This window comes from Alternaria triticimaculans, assembly GCF_023758025.1.
Source record: "Alternaria triticimaculans strain BMP 0046 chromosome Unknown scaffold_1, whole genome shotgun sequence".
Classification (NCBI taxonomy): Eukaryota; Fungi; Ascomycota; class Dothideomycetes; order Pleosporales; family Pleosporaceae; genus Alternaria; species Alternaria triticimaculans.
Genome location: NW_026055958.1, coordinates 3,640,050 through 3,662,205, shown reverse-complemented (window position 1 = coordinate 3,662,205; position 22,156 = coordinate 3,640,050). Strand labels below are relative to the sequence as shown.

Here is a 22,156-nt window from a genome sequence, read left to right as displayed (position 1 = left end):
AAGTCGCGCTAGTCGACTGCATTACCGTCTTTGTTGCACTGTATCAGTCTTGTAATCTTCTTTGCAAAAGTCAAGGAGAATGGCTTTAGGATCAGCTCAAGACGTGTTTTGAACTACTTCACATTGCCAGAGCAGGCACGATTGGAAGGACTCAGTAAGAGCTTGGAAATTACAGTAACTCTTAGAGCATCCTTGAAGTGGCTCCTCCAGTGGCGATGTATACCCGTCACGATGGAGACTAAAGCTCCAGCTCCAGGCCGGCCTTTTCAAGAGCGATCTCGGGATGCGTGGCAGGCCGACGCAGTCTGGAAGGCGCAATCGCATAGTCGCCTCCTGCCGTGAGCACATTTATCTCCTACCGGGTGAGGATAACAGCCACTAGTGGTCTAGAAGATTGAAAAGTCCAAGCTCAACAGGCTCAACAGGCTCAACGCGGGCGTGCTTGCTGTATGAAGTTTCTACGCTAGCTACCCGCATTCTGGGGAAGCAGTCGCACACAGCATATAATCCCCCGTTTCTTGTCCTTGCTGAAGATCCACACCTTGTTCTCGCTCACAATCATCAACTGCTTCAAACTTTCCATCACACTCAGTACGGCAATCTCCATTACATCCAGCAACCAAGCACCAAGTCGCAAACATGAAGGCTACTACCATCATCGCCACTCTCCTCTTCGGAACCACCATGGCCGCCCCTGGAGCTGTAGGTTTCTAATCCCCATGTACCATCATCCTATTTGAGACTATTACTGACAGCCACTTCCCAAAGATCTCCCTCAAGCGCTCCTTCATCGAGGCCGACACTGGCGTTGATGGCGTTGATGGCGGCGGTGCCACAGTCGCCGATACTCTCACGGCATGTGTCGAGTGTCCATGCAACGTAAGTTGTCTCCTCTGCTATCTATCGCAGAACGAACAATACTGTACCTGGCTGATAAATATGCGTCTAGGGTTTCTACGGGGGCTGCACATGTGTCGTCAACGGCTGCTGTCTCCAGAAGAACTGCACTTGGCCTCGTTCTTGAGGGCTACTTTGTCACTACAAGACCGGAATGGACGCACCCTGAGTGAAGTCTTCTGGGGTGCAAGCATGTGGATGTATAAGGGATGGATGTACGACTTCACGGCAAATGACAGGATTCAAGGATCATGGATATATGTCTCAAACTATATGACTAGGCAGTGACAATGCCTGAGACTCAATCAAGGAGATGTTTCCAATTTCGCTGTCCACTCGTCTCGTAACAAGGGAGTGATGCAAACAGCAGTACCCACCAACATATTCAAGGCGGTATACTGCCTGAGGCCATCGTGAAAAGAGATGACAGCCAGACCAAAGACCGGACAACGATTGCGAGGGCGCTGACCACGGCCGTTGTCTAAGCCTTCCAGCCACCCTCAGGCACCTCGACATGGCCGTTATCATCACAGCAGCATCCCCCCGAGACGCATTCACAAGCGCCAGTAAAGCCCTGGAGGCGCCGTCAGTGAATCTTGATAATACTCCATGCGCCGCCCTTGCAGAGGAAAAGGCCGACGATGAGGAGACTTACTCCACATGGACACTCGATACAGGCAACTTGCACAGTACCCTCGACGTTATCGTTGTCGCGGACTGCGATGGTCTTGAAGGAGCGGTTGAGGGAGACCTGGTAGGATAGTGTCAATGAAGTCTTTAGGGTGAAGGTATAGAGAGGCGTACAGCTCCAGGAGCGGCTAGGACAGTGGCAGTATAGAGCAAGGTGCTGATGAAGAGAGCGAACTTCATTTTAACTTGGTGATTCGAGCGGAAGTAAATTGATGTACTCGGTGATCGTTTGGGAGGTGCTTAGAACAGTCGAGGGGGTCAGAGTTGTCGCTTTATGGGAGACAAAATTGGGGCGGAATGGTCAAGTGAATTCACTGGGTGGTCTCACTCAGCTTTCTCTCTCTGCATATTTCTTGCCTTCGTGCAGGACCCAAACTGTGGCCAAATATCGATTTCCTTCTCAACTTATCCTCATGGAATGGTCAAGAAACATGGCGTGGCCGGTGGAGTGTCGCGTCTTCCTGTCAGTGGCTGGCTAAAAAAAAGTGAAAGTCGACTACGCCCCACGCCGTCATCCATTGTCTCTCCTCGCCGCTAGGTCAGAGTAACGATAATCCTACGAATGACCCGGTCTGACAACAAAGGGCCAAGACACAGGTAGCCGAGTCTTTGAGCATAGCTGTGCTGATGTGGCTCTCTCTTGTCGACCTCGGGAGAGGAAAAGTAGCCATGCAGCCACATGATGTTCTTCCCCATATGGCATTGTTGATCTGCCCATTCTGAAAGCTTACGCAGTGGATAGGTACTCGTTGGATGCGATCGACGGTAGCCAAGAAGAAGGACGTGTATATGTGCGTATTATGCGCCCGAGTTGCGCTGCGCCGTGTTGGTGCCTTGGCTTCGCCGTGGGGTCTGAGACAACCCGTCAGCACACAAGGCTGCGAGATACGACTAGTATAAGCCAGATGTTTGGCCCGAGAGATTCGTACTGAAAATGTCAATGAGTGTTGATGAAGTGCGAATTTGTCGTCAGGCGGATGATAGGGAGTGCGTCATCGCCCCGCTTTTGTTAGTCGCGTCCCTGACGCGCCCCTACCCGTATGGGACGCGACTGCGCTTGACAATCTTCAACCATCATCATCTCGAATCACTTAAGACGACTCAGACACTCGATAGCTTCTACTAGAGACGCAGCGCTGCATTTTTTTGCTGCATGCGATGCTTGTACAAGCTATTCCCCAATTTTATCTTTCCGCTGAGCCTCCGCCGCGCTCTACCTGGTTACGAGACTACTTCGAATAGTCTCAGGCAATACCTCGAGGACAACGACTGCTTCGTCTTTATGAATTGCTTACCATGGTTGACACTATTCTCGCGCGGGATGCGGCTTGTAGACGAAGACAATCGTCATTGTCATTCTTCTCGAATTCCCACATGCTATAGAGCGAAGTTCACCCGCTTCAGGTCTACGGAAGTCGTGGTGAAGTCGGAATGAACTCAGTAAGCTATTTTGCACCATCAATTCCTGTCCCTGGTTCTCGTGGTGAAGCTGGGAAATTGTCTCATATACTCTGCCCTTTTTCACTTTGTTCGATCCTTGTCGCAGCTTTGTCGTGGTGAATTCGATGAATTGTCTCGCATACTGCGATTTCACTTTCTTAAATCCTCGTCGCCGCTATCAACATTTCCCCTCACCGACCGCGCAACGACTTTTGTCCCAGCCACAGGAACGCCAGAATGAGCGCTCCGATACTCCCCGTTTATCCGCAATGGGTTGCGCAGACCCTTACACCCTACTTGCGCTACGCCTTCAAGCACTTGTTGCGTGACGATCTCGACATAGAGCCGTACGTCCAGCGAGCGTTCGAGACCTCTAGCTTCCAGCCCGTAAGTTCCCTCATTTGTTCACTTTGATCGCCGTCGGGGTGCTGATCCATTTCAGAAATCCTCTATCGATGGCGACGATCTCTTTTTTGAGCGCGTGTTCTTCGCGATCGAACGTAGACACCAAGGCCTCCCAGCCGAGCTTAATGGACTCACAGATAACCTGCAGCCTCTGGCGAGGTTTCTCATCCGGCGGGCGCAGCTAAAGGGACCCTACGAGCTGCTGCATCGCAATGCGCAGCCTAGTGAATCATGGAAGAAGTACGAGAGTGTACGGCTCACGCAGATTGCGGCCGAAAACGCGAGAGGTATGTACGCGCTTTCATCAGATTTGCTACCACCCCGCCACAAGCACAACGCTCTTCACCCCATTTAAGCCCTACATCCAATCCACACTGTTCACAGTTCCGCCCGTTCATCTCGGCAATGCCATATATACACCGAAGATTCCCACGCTGTCCAAGTTTCAACTGCTTCATAGGCCGTAGACTCTCTTTTGCAGCGAACTCTTAGCTTAATTGTGGATACTTACATGCACATCAGTGCCAAACTATACCCCTTCATCTGTGGATAATCCACCAGGAACTTCAACTTTCGCGATGACGGCAAGACCACCCACGAACCACGATATCGACCCTCGTTTGCTCTACGCAAACCCGGGCGACTTCACTGAGCCTGGGCTCTCAGGAACCTTGACTATTCCTGAGTTGCAGCACTATCAACGTCGAAACCAAGAGATCGAGGATTTCTGGGCAAGAAGACAGGGTCAGCTTCCCAATCAGCAGCAAGGATTTGGACTACAACACCCATCACCCGGCTTCCAGGGTTCTCTACAAGGTCGTCAACACGAAATGACATCGTTTCATGATACTGTGAACGGCCCAGGATTGCCCTACGCACCGCGCCCGGCTCTTCAGCAGTATTTTACTCCATATCACGTACAGCAGGTCGGGCAGCAGCGGAGTGTAGTGCCATCCCAGCTTCCAACGCCGGCACCGACTCCTACGGCGCAGATGTATACACCGGCTCAGTCCATCCAGCAGTACTCCCCGCAATTGGGTTCTTACCAGCCTGCTGGCTATTCATCTTTAGCACAGGCGCAATGCCTCCAGTCAGGCCAGGCACCCGCGGCGCCAGAGCTGAAAATCAAGCAACACAGCTTCCCTATTGCGCCTCGATCGCAGCCCGCGCAGTCAGGGAATACTTCCAACCGTCGTCTCAATACTCAGTCTAGCCTCCCGACTCTCACTAGACCTTCTGGTATCTCCAAGTCCGTTCCCAAAGCCTCCGCAACTACTACCACACCGGACTGGACCGACACAGCTCAGCTCGCAGCCAGCATGCCGGCTTTCAAAAGTCTACCAAAAGCCGAGAAGGTAGCCAAGATTCTGGAGATCAACAGAGCTATAAAGGCCAAGAACCCTACTACGCTCACGGCGATGGATCAGTTCCTCCTTGACCATGGTGTCGCTAAAGAAGACGTCACTGCAGTGGGAGTAGTAGGGCCCGATGGTAACATAGTGAAGCTACCAGGTCAACAAGCGATAACCGTTCCGGCGCCTGGCTATCCGACTCATCCGGGTGTGCATGCGACTCCATCGGGTATGCCAGCCTTCGCGCATCATCCAGGCTATTCGAACATTACGAGTTCGTTCCCTCAACCGTCCTATAACCCACCAACAAAATCTGCACCGGCCAGCAAGCGAGGGAGGAAGAAGAAGGAGAAGAAGTGAGACAAGCTGGAACAGCACGTGAGCTGAACTGGCTGTTAGGATACTGATTTTTGTTCCCTGAATCACTTTATTACTTGATTGGAGCTTAGGTAGTGCTTGGTTTGAAGGTAGTACGTTTCTGGGCTGTTATGTGCAAGTTCATACTGCAAGGTTGTTGGCCTAGGCAAGCTTCCACGCTTCCACGTAAAGTATAGCTTAACAAGGTTGATGAAGCAAATTACAAGATATATTAGTGACTGTGATATTGAACGTGACTATCTGTGAGCCGCATCTATCTAGCATAAGCCCTCAACTCAGGCTCAGCGTACATCTTTTGTGGGTACGTCAACAGCAGTACACCAGCCACGGGAATGAGCCCTTCAGTAGCCAATACATCGTCAAGGTCGAGACCCTGAGCGGCGTAGGTACTGCAAACGCTCTTAACATCAATGCGGTCCACATTGCCCGGTCCATCGTGCGTAAGCGCATCGACGATAAGCGCGTAGGTTAGAGGGTTGAACAGAACGCCGGCATGGCCGTAGAGAGAGCCGCCTAGCTGCCCAAAGCATACCTTCTGTACCTCGTTGTTCGAGACGCCAACATTACGCGCGTCGTTGATGAATGCAGAGGCAATGGTACCCTGTTGAGGCTCGACAACCTCATCAAAGAGGCCAGAGTAAAAGGTTGTAGTAGGTACGTACGCGCTGTCGCCTCCGTCGCGCCTGAGGGACGCAACGAAATCGGAGGTAGCCTCTTGCTGGATAACAGAGGGGTCGCAGGGAAGGAGCGCGATGTCGCTGTTTGGTGTCAAGCAGATCGCGTTCGCGATGACAGTGCCCTTGAAGTCTGGAGACACGGGAAGGAAGTCCTTGACAACCTTGCGGGTTGATGGCCAGTACTTCAACACCCACTGTGTGTCTAGACCACCCTGGGACCAAGAGATAACGGCAATGTTCTCCTTGTTCGTGTGTGAGACCGCGCTGATATAGTTAATGGCGTAGGCAACGTATTCCGAGTTGGTTTGCGCGTCCGCAAGCATAGCGCCGGGGATGTTGAGCCATACAGGGTCAGCATAACTCTTGCCATTCAACAACTTCCTGAGGTTGTTGGCGAAGTTTGTGCCTCCATAAGCACCAGTTCCGGGTACAAAGATCACTGGGCGTTTCGCGCCGTAGGTGAAGCTAGGTGGGATGAAGAGTGCTTTTCGGAGCGCAGACTCCGAGAGTGTGTATGGCGCATCAGCAGCATCCTTCTTGGGGTAGATACCGGAGGTGGCAGGGTTATTATTGTTGATGCTGTTCTCGCCAAAGGGCAGACCACCGGTGAAAGCGGCCTTTAGCGTGTCGTCAAGGACCAGGCCACCGGCTATCTGGGTCGCTACCGCGGCGAAAAAGTCCGTTCGCGTGGTCGGGCTCGCCCAGATTTGGGAGTGCCTTGCGACTGCCTCTTCGATGTTCGTTGGTCGCGAAGTAGGTTGAAGTTGCTGAAGGATGTCGAGCACCTTTGGGGCATCGCCGTCCTTGACTGCTTGGTCGCATTGGCCGAGAAGGCCACCAACGAGGGAGGTCAAACCAGATGTGAGTTTACTGAGCAGTTGACGTTCATCCAGACCCTGGACTGCGTCGACGGCCGGTGCTGGTGCTGCAATCGGTGCAGGTGCCGCAGCTGGAGATGGTGCGGGAGCTGCGAGCGACGCAGGGAGAACGCTCAGAAGAGCTAGCGATTGGATGGAGAGACGCATGTTGACAATTGCTGGACCTTGGTACAAGAAGCAAGCACGACCAAAAGATGAGGAGATGCAGGGCCCTGGTCGATCAAGATAAGCAAGCATACGACCCTTCTTTAACCATTCTTACACCACGAGTCGTGAAGCTCAAGATCGTCATCCTGCCCAAACGTTGCATCGCAGTCTACCACGAAATGTTTACATTGTCACCGCTCTAGCGTCGCCGACCAGGTGGAACAGTCGCGGAAGCGCATCTTGGTATATATCGATCTGCATAGGCCTTGTAGATCATGCACTACGTAAGTCATTAGCGTACGGGACGGGCTGTGATCATGATCTCTCCCCTGAGTAAATCAAGAGCTGCTTTACTAGATCCGGTTCGAAGACTATTGAATGCGGCAGTTGAGCGCCACTGACATCGTGAACCCACTTTCCGCTTGGGCTCGGATTGACGCATGGCTCTGGCGCATTCGGCATTCGATCCACGCGAACGAACCTTCTGCATGTGTTAGAGATGCATTGTAGTGATGGTGGTTGAGCAAGGAATGCATGAACATCGGCCGGTGAAGGGTGCGCGGAGAGAAGAGGAATTGCGTCCACAGCCAAATAGACGGCCTGGGTTGTGAAGATGCGATTGGCCGAGTCTTGCCAGCACACCTGGGCAACCACCTGGGCAGTCTCTTAACCTGACCACGCTCGACCTCGGCTCAGCATCTCGCCAAGATATCGGCGATGAAGTTTGCGCGGTGTGGAGACACATGCAATTCTTCTCAGAGACGAGGGATTCTGTCCGCCAGATGGGTCTTTTTGACGTTGATAAAATGTCCGTGGGCCCACACTCCGCACTTATAAGCGCGGCCCAAACACCCGGTCCGCCCTGCGGAAGTTATTCCCGTACTTCTTCTTTTCCAGCCCGCACAATCTCTCCTTCCGATTCTCAACCACTGGGAGCATATTTCAGGCGTATGCTAGCGTTCTAAACAGGAACAAATTTACTGTTCGTTTCCAAGACTTCTAGTCCCAGCTGATCTGTGGCTAGTAGCACCACTACTACTGCGTCAACATCTCGAAACTTACTGAACCGCATACTATCACAACTACCCCGCTACAAATTCAAGCATCTGGTCTCGACTCTCTTACCTTTTTTCTTTCCCCCTCACTTCTGTGCGTTCCATAGTGACTGATTTGACGAGCTGCTCGGAGTCGAAGAAGCCGTGGGCTGGCACTGACTTCCCTCGGCTCGTCTGGGTGTGTATACTAAAGATGTCACAACAAGAGTTTATTTGAAGGTGTCTGTATGGTCGGTTGTATAGGATTATTCCATGCCTGCAGTGAGAAGGGCCTCGGGACCTCGGAAGTCGAACGGCCTTGACCTCCATCAAACCTTGGAAGTCTTGGATCGAGAAATAGTAGTAGCTTCTGCCCTCTATTCAAAGACGCAGGTCCAGCGCACAAGAATCATCAGCCAAGACATCAGAGAGGATTGATGTTGGATCGTGCAACACAGCAATCTGCTCGTTCTGCGATGCGGAGAACATCCCGTGTTGGTGCTAAGAACGCGTGACGTCATTTTAAACCAGGCATGTTGGTAGCGTGATTCTCAGCCGTCCCGGGACGCACCCGTGGACGCGACATCTACTTCAGCGTCCCATCTTTTGAACGACACCGTGCTTGCTATATGGGGGTTGACCACGCGCATGCGATTGATGTCTCTTTGTTTTTCACATTGAAGAAGCCCGTCGCAATGCCACCCAGACATCTAAATGATGCCTACCGGCTTGGAGAAGCCATGAATAAGCTCGCGGAAGAGCTCGCCTAGGTGCGACGGGGAAGTAATACTTTTAAGCAGCATGCGATGTATCGGCGACATGGTAATGTCTGCAACCGTCTGCATCAGATGTACCTGCCAATTATACTCTGATTGTCGCAGTCTTGGTAGTCACGCCCACAGGAACCGTAGCTACTACGCTCAAAGCGTCTTCTATGGCCCAGGCACAGACCCATCGCGACCTTTCACGTTGTACGTCGCACATCGACCCTACAAACGCACGCCCTCCCTATTCCTAATGTACCTTGCTTTATCATCGTGCAGGGCCGACACGATCTCATATCTGGACCCTAATGAGTAGCTCGTTCTTTCAGTTACCGCTGCCTACAGCTCCTTCTATCTTACACCAGGCCCAAAGGCAAGATGCTGCTCTGGACGTCCTCAACACATGCACCCTTCCGCAGCTATTGGATCTCGATGACAGGCCCACATTCATGCTCAACATGGACGAATATTCGAAGGGATGTCGAAATCCGATACGACCCATTTTCTGCAATGCGGCACTTCGTGAGCAACACCAACTACTGGAGAAGGTAATTGGCACGTCACCAACCGATCGCGACTCGGTGGATGGTAGTGCAACGCATGACGAGTTTCGAATATGGGCGACAATCCTCAGCAGATTCAACGATTCCAGGGACATCTTTCCGATTACCATCGAGTTCGAGGACTTGTTGTGGTTTGGTGTTTCGATCCGTCCCAATTGGCGACTGATTAGCGCACACAAGCTGTTCCGGAATGAAGATGTTCCCGAAGGGGATCCGCTGTGTGCATCAGCGCCGCGACTCGAGAAAGAAGGACACAGCGATCTCACTGCCGACGCAGCGAAGCGTTTAGCTTCCGCAGAGGCAATACCGACGCGGGAGATTATTGAAGACGTGCAACAACCCAAGTTCCCGTTTGTTTCCCTCGGCCAGGACCGTGACAAGAATAGCAAGTCGAGCATCTCAGCGATCACTCTGTCTACGCCTGACTCGTCCGTACCTGACTGGACAGTACCGCACCCCAGAGGTGCTCTCTCGGATCATCTACAGTTTATACGGGGCATCGACTGGGCAAATACACCATTAGGAGCTATGAACAGATGGTCGATCCAGTTCCGAGAGATCGTCTGTTTGGTCATGCGCAACCCTCACCCGTCTTCTGTCTTTTGGGGCGAGGACCTGACCATGCTTTACAATGAGGCCTATCGAGACGACGTGACGGGCGATAAACATCCGGCTTTGATGGGAACCGGTTTCTCAGGCCCCTTCGGTGAAATGTGGCATGCGGTTGGTCCTGTAATTCGCGAATGTGCTCGGACAGGCCATGCGCAGCTAAACCACAACCAGCCGCTACCCATCATGCGTTACGGTTACATGGAAGAGTCTTTCTTTACTTGGTCTTTTGTCAGTATTGATGCCCTCAATTTGGCCCCATGAATACATCTAACACATGGACAGGTTCCGGTCTTTGGTGGAACAGAGCGGGTCTTGGGGTGTGAGTAACACTGCGAAACGTTGCCGTACCGCCTATCAGCGAAACTCAGTGGGCTTGAGCCAAAGATACTGGAACTGCTGACTGAGATGCGAACTGTAGTCTATCTCAACGCTTTTGATACCACGGTTGAGTCGATCAGCAGTAGAAGAATGTGGTTACTGCGATCCCTCGGGGAGCGTATGAACGCCACACGTACTGTTAGTAAGTGAATATGGACGACCCTTCATGTGAGACAGACACTAACCGCGCACCCACATTTCAGAAGAATTCTGGATAAGAGTGCTGGAAGGCCTGAATCACAACGAATACGACGTACCCTTTGCGCTTCTATATACCGTTACCGAGGCAGACGACATTGAAAATGGTTCCTCGCATTCAGATGCAACGCCAACGTCTGTCAAGTCATGCGTGTTCGAAGGATCTATCGGCGTGCCGAGAGGGCATGCAGTGTCTCCCGAAAAATTCAGCTTCAAGAACTACGATGGTATCTTGACACCTGCTTTTCGAGCAGCTACGCAGACCCTGGAGCCCAGGATGTTGAGCATCAAAGACCATACGCTTCCACAACCACTGTTAGACATCATCGAATGGCGCGGTTACAAGGATCCTTGTAGAGAGGCAATAGTTCTACCTCTACGACCAACCAATGCAGACAACGTGTGTGCCTTGTTACTAATAGGCATCAATCCACGAAGGGCTTATGATCATGAGTACAGGTCTTTCATCGCCATGCTCAATAGACAGATCGCCACGTCGTTGGCGTCAGTACTGCTTTTCGAAGGTGAGGTGCGGCAAAGCAAAGAAGTCGCGGAGATGGCTACCCTACAAAGAGAACAGATGTCTCGACAGCTCCAACTTCAGACCGGACGAATGCGCCGAATGACCGAACTATCGCCCATGGGCATGTATCTATTCAATCCGGATGGACTTTTATTGGAGGCGAACGAGAAATACTACGAGATGACAGGTGTCTCACCTACAGGAACCAAACTACCTTGGACTATTGAGATGATGGTGGGTGAGAGCAGGCAAGTGGCACAAGACATGTGGAACTGTACGCGATATTGCCATGCCAGTCGCATATTTCAAGCGCTAACCACGAAATTTAACATCCAGATATGATAACTCACCATAAGCCAGCAAGTCGTGAGCTACAATTCGCCAATTCGACATTCCAGCCCCGAGATATCGACGGTTCACTAATTGAATATTGGGTCCTCTCTGCTAGTCAGCCAGAGCTAAGCCCCGATGGTGAGCTGATCAGCATCATGGGCTCGCTCACGGACATTTCGCATTTGAAGTGGGCGCAGGGTCTGCAAGAACGAAGACTACGGGAGGCAGAAGAGGCAAAGCGTCAACAGAACGAATTCATCGACATCACGTCGCACGAGATGAGAAGTAGCGATATCCCCCCTATGCTGGTTGCAGTCGAAATGTCTACTGACGCGTTTACCAACATCTAGACCCGCTTTCCGCGATCTTGATATGTGCCGACGATATCAAAGATACTCTGACGCAGTATCAATTCTCATGCACTGGCGATCGAAAGATGGCCCAGGACTGTATCGAGGCTGCTGAGAACATCACTCTTTGTGTTCAGCATCAAAAGTCGATCGTCGACGATATTCTCACGGTCTCAAAGCTGGACTCGAATCTTCTCCGCATCACTCCAATTCCAGCGCAGCCTATCATCGTTGTACAGCGGTCTATGGCAATGTTGGTAGCCTCTAGTCGAATATATACGGAAGCTGGGCTGACATGATCCTAACAGGTTCCGTCCTGAAATACAAGCCAAGAACATTGACTTCAAGTTCGTTCCACATCGGAGTATCCGCGATCTCGACATTGACTGGGTCATTCTTGATCCAAGTCGACTCCTTCAAATTATCGTCAACCTTATTACCAATGCCATCAAGTTCACTATGGACGCACCAGTTCGCTCGATCACAGTTCATGTCTGTGCTCATGCGGAATCGCCAGACTTTGGCGTACCAGAAGGATTCCAATGTAAGTAGCTGCATTAGTCGAATATCCTGAAGGTGAAGCGCTAATTCTATGCGCCCGCCGTTAGTTGTTCCGCCAAGACAAATCGTGAGCGAATTCGGAAACGGCGAGGGTTGGGGCTCAGGCTCGTTTGTCTATCTTCGGTTCAATGTCCAGGACACTGGATGCGGTTTGTCGCCTCAGCAGATATCGCTGCTATTCGAGAAGTTTGCGCAAGCTGTGAGGAGCGACCAGCCCCGAACCACTGCAAAACTAGGCTGACAGAGTTCTCAATGGGAAGTCTCCACGGACACATATGCAGTACGGCGGTAGCGGTCTCGGACTCTTCATCTCGCGCCAACTTGCCGAGCTTCACGGCGGTCAAATCGGCGTCTCGTCACAAGCTGGCGTCGGCAGTACTTTCGGGTTCTACTTGAAATGCAAACGCATGATTGCAAAAAAACCTACGATCTCAACGGATACAGTGAAGCACGCTCTAGACGCCGAACACGCGGCATCTTCGCGCAAAATCAGCGCCGCAGCTGCGAACCAGAACTCCACAGCGCCCGCTGCCACGCCTAAGGAAGTTGAGACCCCGGTACAAGCACAGATTCCCCGGCCCACAAACGACAAGAAAGACGAAGAAGAAGATGACCGACTTCACGTTCTTGTCGTCGAAGACAATCTAGTCAACCAAAAGGTACTAGTGAAACAGCTCACAAAAACTGGCTGTGTCACACATACCGCCGATAACGGCGTCTGGGCATTGAAGCATCTCGCGAAAACGAGATTTTGCGTTGCTGATGGCATGCCACTCACCATCATTCTCATGGACTGCGAGATGCCGGAGATGGACGGCCTCACCTGCTGCAGGAAGATACGAGAGATGGAGGAACGGAAAGAGATTACGAAGCATGTGCCAATCATTGCGGTCACCGCGAATATTCGAGGGGGACAGATGGATGACGCAAAGGAAGCGGGTATGGATGATGTTGTGGGAAAGCCGTTCAGGATTCCGGATCTCTTGGCGAAGATGAAGGCCTTGCTGAAGAAGCTAGAGGACTGAAACAATGATATATATTCCCTAATACAAATTCTTGACGTCTACATGGTCCTGGGTAGTCACCGTAAGCCCTATACTGCCTCATACTACAAGGTCCTTGATGTGGGACGAGGTCGTATGCAGTCAGTGGACCAACACCATCGCTAACAATATTTTTTCGATGCTGGCTGTGGTGGCGCTGAGTATGGCGACACGCCCAATATTCAGAATATCTTCACCAGTTATCGATAAACTTATAAAACGTCGAGGCCGCATATACCGCCCATGCTTTTCTCGACGTACGACTTCGGTCGAGGTCATCCAAAGATAGTTTACGTTTGCAAAGACCCCGAGAGACTCGATCAAGCGGCTTTCATAGCCTCAAATCGATCTTCTTTTTGATTCATGTAAACTCAAACTACCAGAAACATGTGTTGAAGACCTCTCGCAGACATTACAAAAAGACAGTCGGGTAAACATCATGCACCTAAACTCCCCAGACGAAGAAACAGCGATCATACATTGCAAACCCATCCATTTTGGACACTCAGGCCAAAAACAGACATTGCTTCCAACTGCGTGAATTTTTAGTCGACGAACTCGTAAGTTCGCCGCCATGAACGGAGACAAGAAGAAGATGTTTAAAGACGGGGTAGGAAGTTTATATGCACCAAGGGTGGGCGCTAGTCAAACACAATGGTACCGACAAGATGGTATTGAAGAGGGGGGGGGGGGCAGGTGACGTAGCAGCCTGACGTTGCAATGGACGTCACCAGCTGATAAGCAGCGTACCTATTCAGTGTTTGTCTAGTACCAAGGGAATGACTTGATGACGAAAGGAAAGAAGGGAAATCCAATCAAACAGTGAAGGACAGAAGAAAATACGACAGGACAGTATGAGACACCCATCACCGACTTACCGCTCCGCCCTATGAGCCAGCGCTCACATCCAAAACATGATCCTGTCGAGAGACTCGTGCCAAGGGTTTCCTGTTTGGTCAGTCTTGTACTCGTAGAACTCGTTCTTGGCATGCTGTATGACGAAGTCCTTGGTGAACGCGCGAAGACTGTCCTCGTCTTGCGCTTCATCTGCAAGCTCTGCGTTAGACTTCGCATTATGCACTGCCAAGTTGAACTGCTGTACTTGACGGTATAGCAGATCACGATTGTTTTGACGTGCAGTCGAGTGGTTGGTCCTTGCAGTATCGATACTGGCCTGAAGCCCCACGTTGTTGGCGGCCCAGGACTCGGGGAGGTAGAGACGTGCTCGGTCGCACAAGCGGTCGGCATAGTAGGTTGGGGCCGCGTAAGAGATGCCACCCGTGGCTCGGCAGTAAGTGTAGCAGAGACTATGAGTCTGTTATGATGATTAGCAAATGGTAATGAAGTCAAGATTGTAGGCTGTTTCCAGTGATGAAGTGAGCGCGAACTTACCAGCGTCCGAAGTTGGTCGATGGTGGTGCAATTAGGAATCTTTCCGTCCGCGAGCATGAAGTAATGAGTTGGTCTCGCTGTACCCTTGACACCGCTGTGAGACTGGAGATAGAAGTCTCGATAGTATGGCGAGGTGACGACTCGGTCCACATAAGTGCCAGGAAGGCAATTATTGTTTCCCCATTCAGTGTCCGCATCCTTGTCTGTCATCGGGTAGAAGCGGGTATGGTGGCGTTTCACACCTACCAAAGCCGTAAGTTTCACATCCTTGTCACCGCGCAGTAGGATGGTGTTGGTAGCGGCCTGTGCTTCTCTCCATGCTCGGCGAATGGCTTTCAGCTCGACGCTCACTACCTTCTGGTAGTGTCCTGTTTGAAGGTATAAAGTCAGTAAGCTGAACAATGTATTGACCACATACAAAACCTGTCAGTGGACATACCTTCGGACACTCCGTCGCGATAATAGATGATGTTCAGAGGGAAAAGACCCCCCTTGTCAACCCGCCAGGCCTTAATCCTCTCTTTGACCATTGACATAATGTTCTCTTCGTCAATTATCTTGGTTACTGTCAATAGAATTCGGGAGATGAACGGTGGAACTTACCTCTCGGTCGTCTCGGTCCTTGCTTTGGAGTCGGGCAGATCCCGGGAAACAGCCGCCGTGATTGTCGATAGAACCAACCATACAGGCAATAGAGGGTGTATCTTCGAGTGCCCCAGCTGGGGGATGTACTAGATCTGCACCCAGAACGAGCGTCTTTGTCTCCAAGAAAGATTTGACCTTCGCCACGTAAGAGTTCACACCACCGAACTTGATGTTTATCTTCTGAGCAACGTTGCTCATGTACTTGGAGTTCGAGAACAGCGCCGGCTTTGCTAAACAGAGAGAGCGTAGCCCATACTTGCGATCTGCCAGGTTCTTGAACTCCGCGTAAGCGCTCCGGTCGAAATTCTGAAGCAACAGAACCGCCAGCTCAGCCTCGGATTCTTTAGCTTGCTTCATTCTTAGTTCCATGGAAGAGCCTTTGAGTTCACTTGCAGCTTCGCTGGCATTCAAGCGGACTACCCCCTCGGCCTTCGTATTGCATCTTCGGAGCATTTGGTCTTGCAACTCCGTCTCGAAACCGGCCACGGGGACTGTCGAATCCAATGAATGAATGACAAAGTATTTCAACGTCTGTACTTTAGGGATGTAGAAAGCTGTGAAGGGTTACAGGTTCCAAGCGGACTGCGTAAAGGATGGAGGTTTGTCGTTCGCCTTCTTGTCTTTCTCAGGACGAAACGTATTCCAATGGTACTGGACTTCAGGGTAGGACAATGTTGTGGAAGGTACCTGTAGCATCGTCGGATACAAGGACATTGGGACATTATTACGCTGCACACGAGTTAGCTCCAGAGCGGCCAATGTGGAGAGTTGCTACTCACAAACTGAACCTCCTCATTCTTAGCGTTGGCAAATCCAAGTTGAGAAAGGCCTTCATTTTCGATGAGCCACTGCGATTGACCTGGATCAAGTGCAGCCATCTCGACCATGTTGCGGGTAAATCGATCGGGAACAGGACGTGTGTACAATTGGTAAGGAATGATGCGAAGCATTTCTTGAGCGTAATAGACCGGGTCACCAGCTGATCCCACGTTGACAGCCTTTCGACCTGGGACGGCAGACTGACCAAACACTGTAATGACGTTAGCCAACGCACTAAATATAGATGAGTCTTCTTACCTGTCATCAGATGATCAACTACCTGAGTAGGAGGATCGATTTGCCAACCACCTGGTTGGGTTATGTCCCTTATCGGGTGTCCTTGGGCATCTTTGGATACTTTCCGGAAGGACAGAGTGCCGATAGCGGGTCCAAGATCCTTGATCTTCTTGATACGAGCACCTGGCCTGTTCAGGCGATCCTCAGAATGAGGGAACTCTACATAAACCCGGAGAGTTTTGAGATTGACTTGTCGTTCCCAGTCGCTGCTGAATGTGCCACGATCCGCAAGAAACTCGCTTACAAGGATTGGACGAAAGAATGCACTAGTCGCAACGTTGAAGTTCATGAGCAGGTTTCCCATACCCGGCCTGACAGCGTAATGGTAGCCTCGAATGATCTCAAGCGACGTGGAACTTCCAAGGTTTGCGCGAGCTTTTCTTACGTAGAATTTCTTTCCAGAAAGCCGGACTACGCTTGCGTCAAAGCTCTTCGCAATAAGGATGTTAAGACACCGCTCCGCAGAAGTATGGTCAGTCTTTTCTTGGTCCGGATTACTCTCGCTCTGCTGGATGAGACCAGCAACATCGACCGTTCCAACGAAGCTGAAACGCGCTGGAATGGTAATAGCGCTATTGACTACAAGATCGCGGCGCCAAGTAGATGAAGCGCCTGCCTCGAGCGTGCTAGGGTCCATGTTACTGTGCAGGCTTTTCCAAGATACGATGGTTTTCTGGCCGTCTGTAGCGAAACTGTCCTGGTGGGCGTTGAGGAAAGGCCATGTATCGACTGCTTTACGAAACAAAGCCTGGATCTTTTTCCGAGTCGGACCGTCCGCGTCGAGATCGAGAATTTCGTACTCGTAGAGTTCCTTGTCGCGCGTCTTCAGCTGGAAATGGTTGGTCAAGATCGCTTTCTTCGAGCCGCTATCGAGAGGTTGAAGTTTAGTCCGAATGGGAAATCTTCCGGCGTGTGGTGGTTTATTCTTGTTGACTGCGTAGGCCAGTGACGCTTGTTTCTTCGCGAAGTCGGCCTCATCCCATGCGCGACCAGGTCCCGTTCTGACTGGATCGTCTGGTACTTGTAAATCGGAAGGAGGGTAGTAGAAGTCGTGAGTTGTGTCGTTGGCCCAAACCGTCAGGGCGTCGTGCTTCTCGGCAGCCTGTGTTGCCATTACCGTGGGTATCCGCGACTGGAATGAAGATAGCTGTTCTAAAATTGCCCAGTGGCTCTGGTGTGACTTTTGCATCAGAACTGCAGATCCTTAATATACCTCCAGCTTACCCATTCAGCTTGCTGGTCAGAGGCACACTCGCGAGAATATCTGCACACAAACGGTGATGATTACACGCGCAAGCGGTGTGATGCTCCAAAATCATTGTTTTATCATGAGAAAGTGACTATACGCAAGGAAAGCTGATCGTGAAGTCAATCAATATATTGATTGTGCCTTGCGGTTAGACAAGCGAACATGTTTTGGGTTGCTACCAACGAGCAAATGGAGCTGTATGACGACGGACCAGTTTCGAGAAAAAGTCGAGAACATATCGGAGTGCTAGATGAAACCGAGTCCAGTTTGCGCATGACCAGATCGCAGTCTCGAGGTCGAAGAACACGCATTCGTTATGTGAAGTCGCGTCGCGATATGTGAGCGCCGAATGCCCGCAGAGAGGTGCGGGCTTGCCCTGGTGAAGGTAGTACATCGTATCTGTGGATGACATCCATGTTGATGTCTGTTAATCAGAGGATTCATGGTTCAGATTGAGAAGCTCGGGTGTAGGGGTTTCGTCTCATTCCCGCTGGCCGAGATACGATCAGGAGCTCAAGCGCCATCACGTGCTAGCGCATTTTACGCGACGCGTCAAACCTTCCTTCATCTCCACCTTGCTGTCCATACCACTCTACACCACAATACGCAGCACCATCTCCTCCCGCCACACACAATCACTCAGGAGAAGCACAACACATCTATACTACATTAAGCGCTCACAAAGCTTCTCCGCACAAAAATCCGAAAAAGCTAGCTCACAATGGACCACCCACAAACCCCCCGCATCCTCGCCCCACACCTCTCAAACTTCCAACACCGCATCGTGCGCATGCTGGGCAAAGTCGTACAACTGCGCGGCGAGACGGCAGTCATCGATGCTGGAGGCAACGTTGATGTTATTCTGAACAGGGTAAGCACCCTAATAGACAAATTGAATCGCACATGGATTCGGGCTAACAGAGATCGACTAGGATTCACACCTCGCCGTCGGTCACGCAGTAGAGATCATCGGCAAGGTAGACCAAAATCTACATGTCAAGGTACAAGCTGCTACGGACTTTGGGACGAACATCGGTATGTATCTTCCTTAATCGTCCTCCTGTACGAAGTAGGATTCATGTTAACACAAGAGCAGACTTCAATGCCGCAAATGCCGTTGTAGATGCTACACATCGGTACAAGGAGATCTTCTACGATGACAACTAACCCCCAAACTTTGGGAGGCGGTTTGAGTAAAAACTCGGTGAATGTACCCATCACGATGCACACGTGGGCGGAGAGAGGAAGTCATGATCAGATGTCATGTATCTGCAAATTAATCGTATAAATTCAATACGCTATGTGTTCTACGCCCATTGTTTGGTATCTTCCCGCCACGTAAATTGAGCGCCTCGTGAACGCCTACTGAAACCAGATGATTGTGACTGAAACCAGATAACGCTCACATGTTCATACAGTGACACTAAACATTGCCGTCTCGATCAGGTGCTTAGAGCTTACTTCGCACTCCCTCAAGTCTAAATTTCACATCTTTGAGCTGTTTCCCAGTTGGCTTCCACGCCTCAAACATGCCCAACAACTTCTCCACTTCATCTCCAAGTTCTTTCTTGACGAAGTCTTCTTCTAGCAAACCCCTCATCGCCCACGGTAAGAAGTAAGGGTTCGGGTTTGTTGTGGTGGCAGATGGCTCGTAGTGATTCACCCGGAGCTTGAACACGTCCTCCTTCTTACTGTTACTCGCGAGCTTCTCGCCAATGATGGGGATGTTGATGCCCTGGAAACTGCCCGCGGTGTTCGGTCGCTCTTTAGTCGTTGTGGGTGTCGGTAGGGATGTTGTTTCGAGGGCGTGTTGGACGGCTAGGGAATAGATGGCAGGGTCTTCGTAGACGCGAGAGTGGCCTTCGCCGCCATATAGAGAGCCTGCGAGGGCGGGGGAGAGTTCGCGAATGAGGCCGTGATCGGGGAGACCCAGATTGCGTAGCTTCAGCGCGAAGCCAACGAGGTGGGTTAGGAAGTCTGGCGCATGGATGCGGCCATCGACGAAGACGGCGCGGTATATGTAGGGATGCGATAGCGTTGAGAAAGTTGACGACTGACGTGGGTTAGTGAGCGCAAAAACTGCTTTTCAAGAACGGTCTGCTTACTTCGAGAGAGACCAGCTGGTCGTCGATACTACCAACGTAGAGTATCCGCACACCAAATCGAAGGACTTCGTCTAGAGCTGCGAGATACATCTGGCTAACAAGACTCTTAGGGTTGGAGAACTCAAATAACTCGGCAGCCGTAGGGCCAAAGTATTTCGTCTTGTACTCGATGAATGGACCCATGTTGACACCGGCCATGGCGCATACTCCGATTCTTGTTGCGTTGACACATCCAAACTGTATAAGCTTCGCGACGAGCATCATGGCTACCGGCACACCCTGCGAGTGGCAGGCGACCAAGATGAAGTCCGCTTGCTTCAGGTGATCGATCCAGTTCAGCAAGAGTTTCCACAAAGAGTTAACGCGCTCAGCAATGAAGCCCTCCCCTTCTAATGCTATCTGCTCAATCTCGGGACTGTATCCCCGCGCTTCGGTCCAGTCTTTGATCGCTGCTGCCGCTGCATTCGCGAATCGAATTGATGTACCCGTCGGTTGCCCTAGCACCTTTTGGATGATGGGCGCAGGGAAGAAGCCATGTACGCCAATCGCTACAGCCTTCTTGATCTTCGGCGGTGCCGGGTTGATATGTAGGTGAGGGGTCGCAGGCTCGCCTCCGAGGAAGTATCGTCGGATCTGCTTCCAGAAGTTTGGTTGCTGGACCATTTGGTAGGTGGTCCTGAACTCTGGTAGCAGGAGGTTCGCCGGTCCTTGCTTGGCCTTCGCTGCCTGCTTGAGCGCTTGCTTAGCAGCAGTCCCCGTCTCTGGTTTTGCGTCGGGCTTCGTCTCGGGTTTCGTAGGCTCGAGCACGGGTGAGGCTTTCGTCGGCGTAGCGGGCTTACTTGACGTGGGAGTATCTTCTGGCGTGTCTTTAGCGGGAGGTTTTGTCTTCGGTCGGCCTCGTAAAGATGCAAACGATTTCTTAGTCACCGGTTCCTCTTTCGGTGGCTGCTGTGGTTCTTTGGGTGTCTCTGTGTCTGTTTTGGGCTGCTCTTGCTCGTTGAACTGCGCTGCTTCTGGGTTCGATTGTGAGGGGGTATCAAACACTGCGACCTCACCGACATGTTTCTGCGGTCCAGCCTCTCCTGGCTTCTTTTCGTCATCTGGCTTGCCCCTATACCAAAACGCCCATGCGGAGGTTTTCGAGGTTCCTGTAGTGCTCTTTAGAGGAGTTTCGATAGGCGCATCTGGGGCGGTGGATGCTGTTGTCTCTTCTGGCGCAGTGGGTTCGATCTCGGCAGGTGCGTCGGGAAGAGTCTGCGGTTCGGTATCGACTTTGGCTGATCCATTATTCTCAGTGGGAGGCTCGACCGGAGGTGGATTCGCCTGCGCATTCTGCGCACTACTCCACGTCCAAAACCAAGAGCCAGATGCAGCTCTCGCCAAAACCTTGGCAGTTGTAGATGCTATAGCCCTCGACTCTGTATCTGGACGAGGTGCCGCTTCTTTCGGCGTATCCTTCCCATCTGCATCTGCGACCTGGTCCGTGTCGGGTTGGATAGAGCCAGCGTCTAGACCCTTCGTTTGCGCATCTGGCTCTTCTGAAGGTGTCGGTCCAGGAAGTGGCGTGGTGGAAGCCTCGTCAACGCTTGAATGTGCCTCGCTTTTAACTTTTGCTGGGTCTGCGTACCCGTCGGGGCGTGACCACCAAGATTTCCATCCCCATGCACTAGCAGCTGCATCCACTTGTGATTTGGGCGGTTCGGGAGGCAATGGCGGTTCGGAAACTTGGGACGCGGGTGTTTCTTCGACGTCTTGTGGCTGTGGCTTTGGCTTTGGAGCTTCGTCGAGGAGGCCGTCTGAGGATACGTTCACCTGGGTGATGGAGGCGGGTATGGCATCGCCCTTGCTCGACTTGCGCTTGGTGAGGAACTTCTTGGGCGACTCGTCTCTTGGCTTCATCGCTTCATCATCGGGTAGTTCGCCTGTCGCGCCCCCGCTGACTCCGATGCTTTCCTTCGCGGTCTGGACTATGGCAGGCGCTTTCGACCGCCAACTGCCCGTGCCCGAAAGCCACCTCTTGCCTCGCGGTGTTTGTGTCCCGGAGGCTGTCGGTGTTGTGGCGCCAAGTGAAGACGTTGACGCTGCTACCGACTGGTCCGAGGGTGCATCTGGCAGGATGTTGCTACTGCTGGGAGTAGTGGTGGTCGTACTTGCATCCTGTGGGACTGCTGGGGCCTTGGTGGATGCGTCGGAGGGAGCCTCGGGGTTTGGCTTGGACTTCTTGCGTGGGTTCATTCCGGCAGGGAGGTTGAAGGAGCTGAGAAGGCGATGCGACCGCTGGAGCAAGCATCAGCACGGGGAAGACACGTGAAGTTGGCAGCATACCTTCATCCCGAGGTGGACCAGGCGCGTCGTGCTGAACCAGCAATGACGCATGTGGGCCCATCCCGTGCACTAGTCCCGGATTAGCGTACCCTGATAGCGTG

At 51.8% G+C, this 22,156-nt stretch overlaps 6 protein-coding genes across 6 annotated transcripts; 3 read left to right on the top strand and 3 right to left on the bottom strand.

Moving 5' to 3' along the window:
• Positions 1-3,264: 3,264 nt before the first annotated feature.
• On the top strand, positions 3,265-5,144 carry J4E78_001229 (uncharacterized protein; the record flags this gene model as incomplete). The annotated part of the gene is made up of 3 exons (XM_049361889.1): positions 3,265-3,414; positions 3,470-3,719; positions 3,955-5,144. The coding sequence occupies 3 exons, from the start codon at positions 3,265-3,267 to the stop codon at positions 5,142-5,144; spliced, it is 1,590 nt and encodes a 529-aa protein (XP_049227172.1).
• Positions 5,145-5,415: 271 nt separating this feature from the next.
• On the bottom strand, positions 5,416-6,864 carry J4E78_001228 (uncharacterized protein; the record flags this gene model as incomplete). The annotated part of the gene is made up of 1 exon (XM_049361888.1): positions 5,416-6,864. One exon carries the CDS (start codon positions 6,862-6,864, stop codon positions 5,416-5,418), a length of 1,449 nt encoding a protein of 482 aa, XP_049227171.1.
• A 2,256-nt stretch (positions 6,865-9,120) lies between these two features.
• On the top strand, positions 9,121-13,205 carry J4E78_001227 (uncharacterized protein; the record flags this gene model as incomplete). Its single annotated transcript, XM_049361887.1, has 10 exons — positions 9,121-10,065; positions 10,120-10,156; positions 10,196-10,357; positions 10,422-10,815; positions 10,873-11,210; positions 11,273-11,554; positions 11,620-11,872; positions 11,928-12,163; positions 12,228-12,379; positions 12,462-13,205. 10 exons carry the CDS (start codon positions 9,121-9,123, stop codon positions 13,203-13,205), a joined length of 3,543 nt encoding a protein of 1,180 aa, XP_049227170.1.
• Positions 13,206-14,124: 919 nt separating this feature from the next.
• J4E78_001226 (uncharacterized protein) lies at positions 14,125-17,490 on the bottom strand (the record flags this gene model as incomplete). Its single annotated transcript, XM_049361886.1, has 6 exons — positions 14,125-14,538; positions 14,616-14,983; positions 15,055-15,172; positions 15,219-15,791; positions 16,040-16,290; positions 16,338-17,490. The coding sequence occupies 6 exons, from the start codon at positions 17,488-17,490 to the stop codon at positions 14,125-14,127; spliced, it is 2,877 nt and encodes a 958-aa protein (XP_049227169.1).
• Positions 17,491-18,346: 856 nt separating this feature from the next.
• J4E78_001225 (uncharacterized protein) lies at positions 18,347-18,792 on the top strand (the record flags this gene model as incomplete). Its single annotated transcript, XM_049361885.1, has 3 exons — positions 18,347-18,496; positions 18,558-18,660; positions 18,722-18,792. The coding sequence occupies 3 exons, from the start codon at positions 18,347-18,349 to the stop codon at positions 18,790-18,792; spliced, it is 324 nt and encodes a 107-aa protein (XP_049227168.1).
• A 283-nt stretch (positions 18,793-19,075) lies between these two features.
• J4E78_001224 (uncharacterized protein) lies at positions 19,076-22,061 on the bottom strand (the record flags this gene model as incomplete). Its single annotated transcript, XM_049361884.1, has 3 exons — positions 19,076-19,678; positions 19,731-22,007; positions 22,056-22,061. The coding sequence occupies 3 exons, from the start codon at positions 22,059-22,061 to the stop codon at positions 19,076-19,078; spliced, it is 2,886 nt and encodes a 961-aa protein (XP_049227167.1).
• Positions 22,062-22,156: the final 95 nt, after the last annotated feature.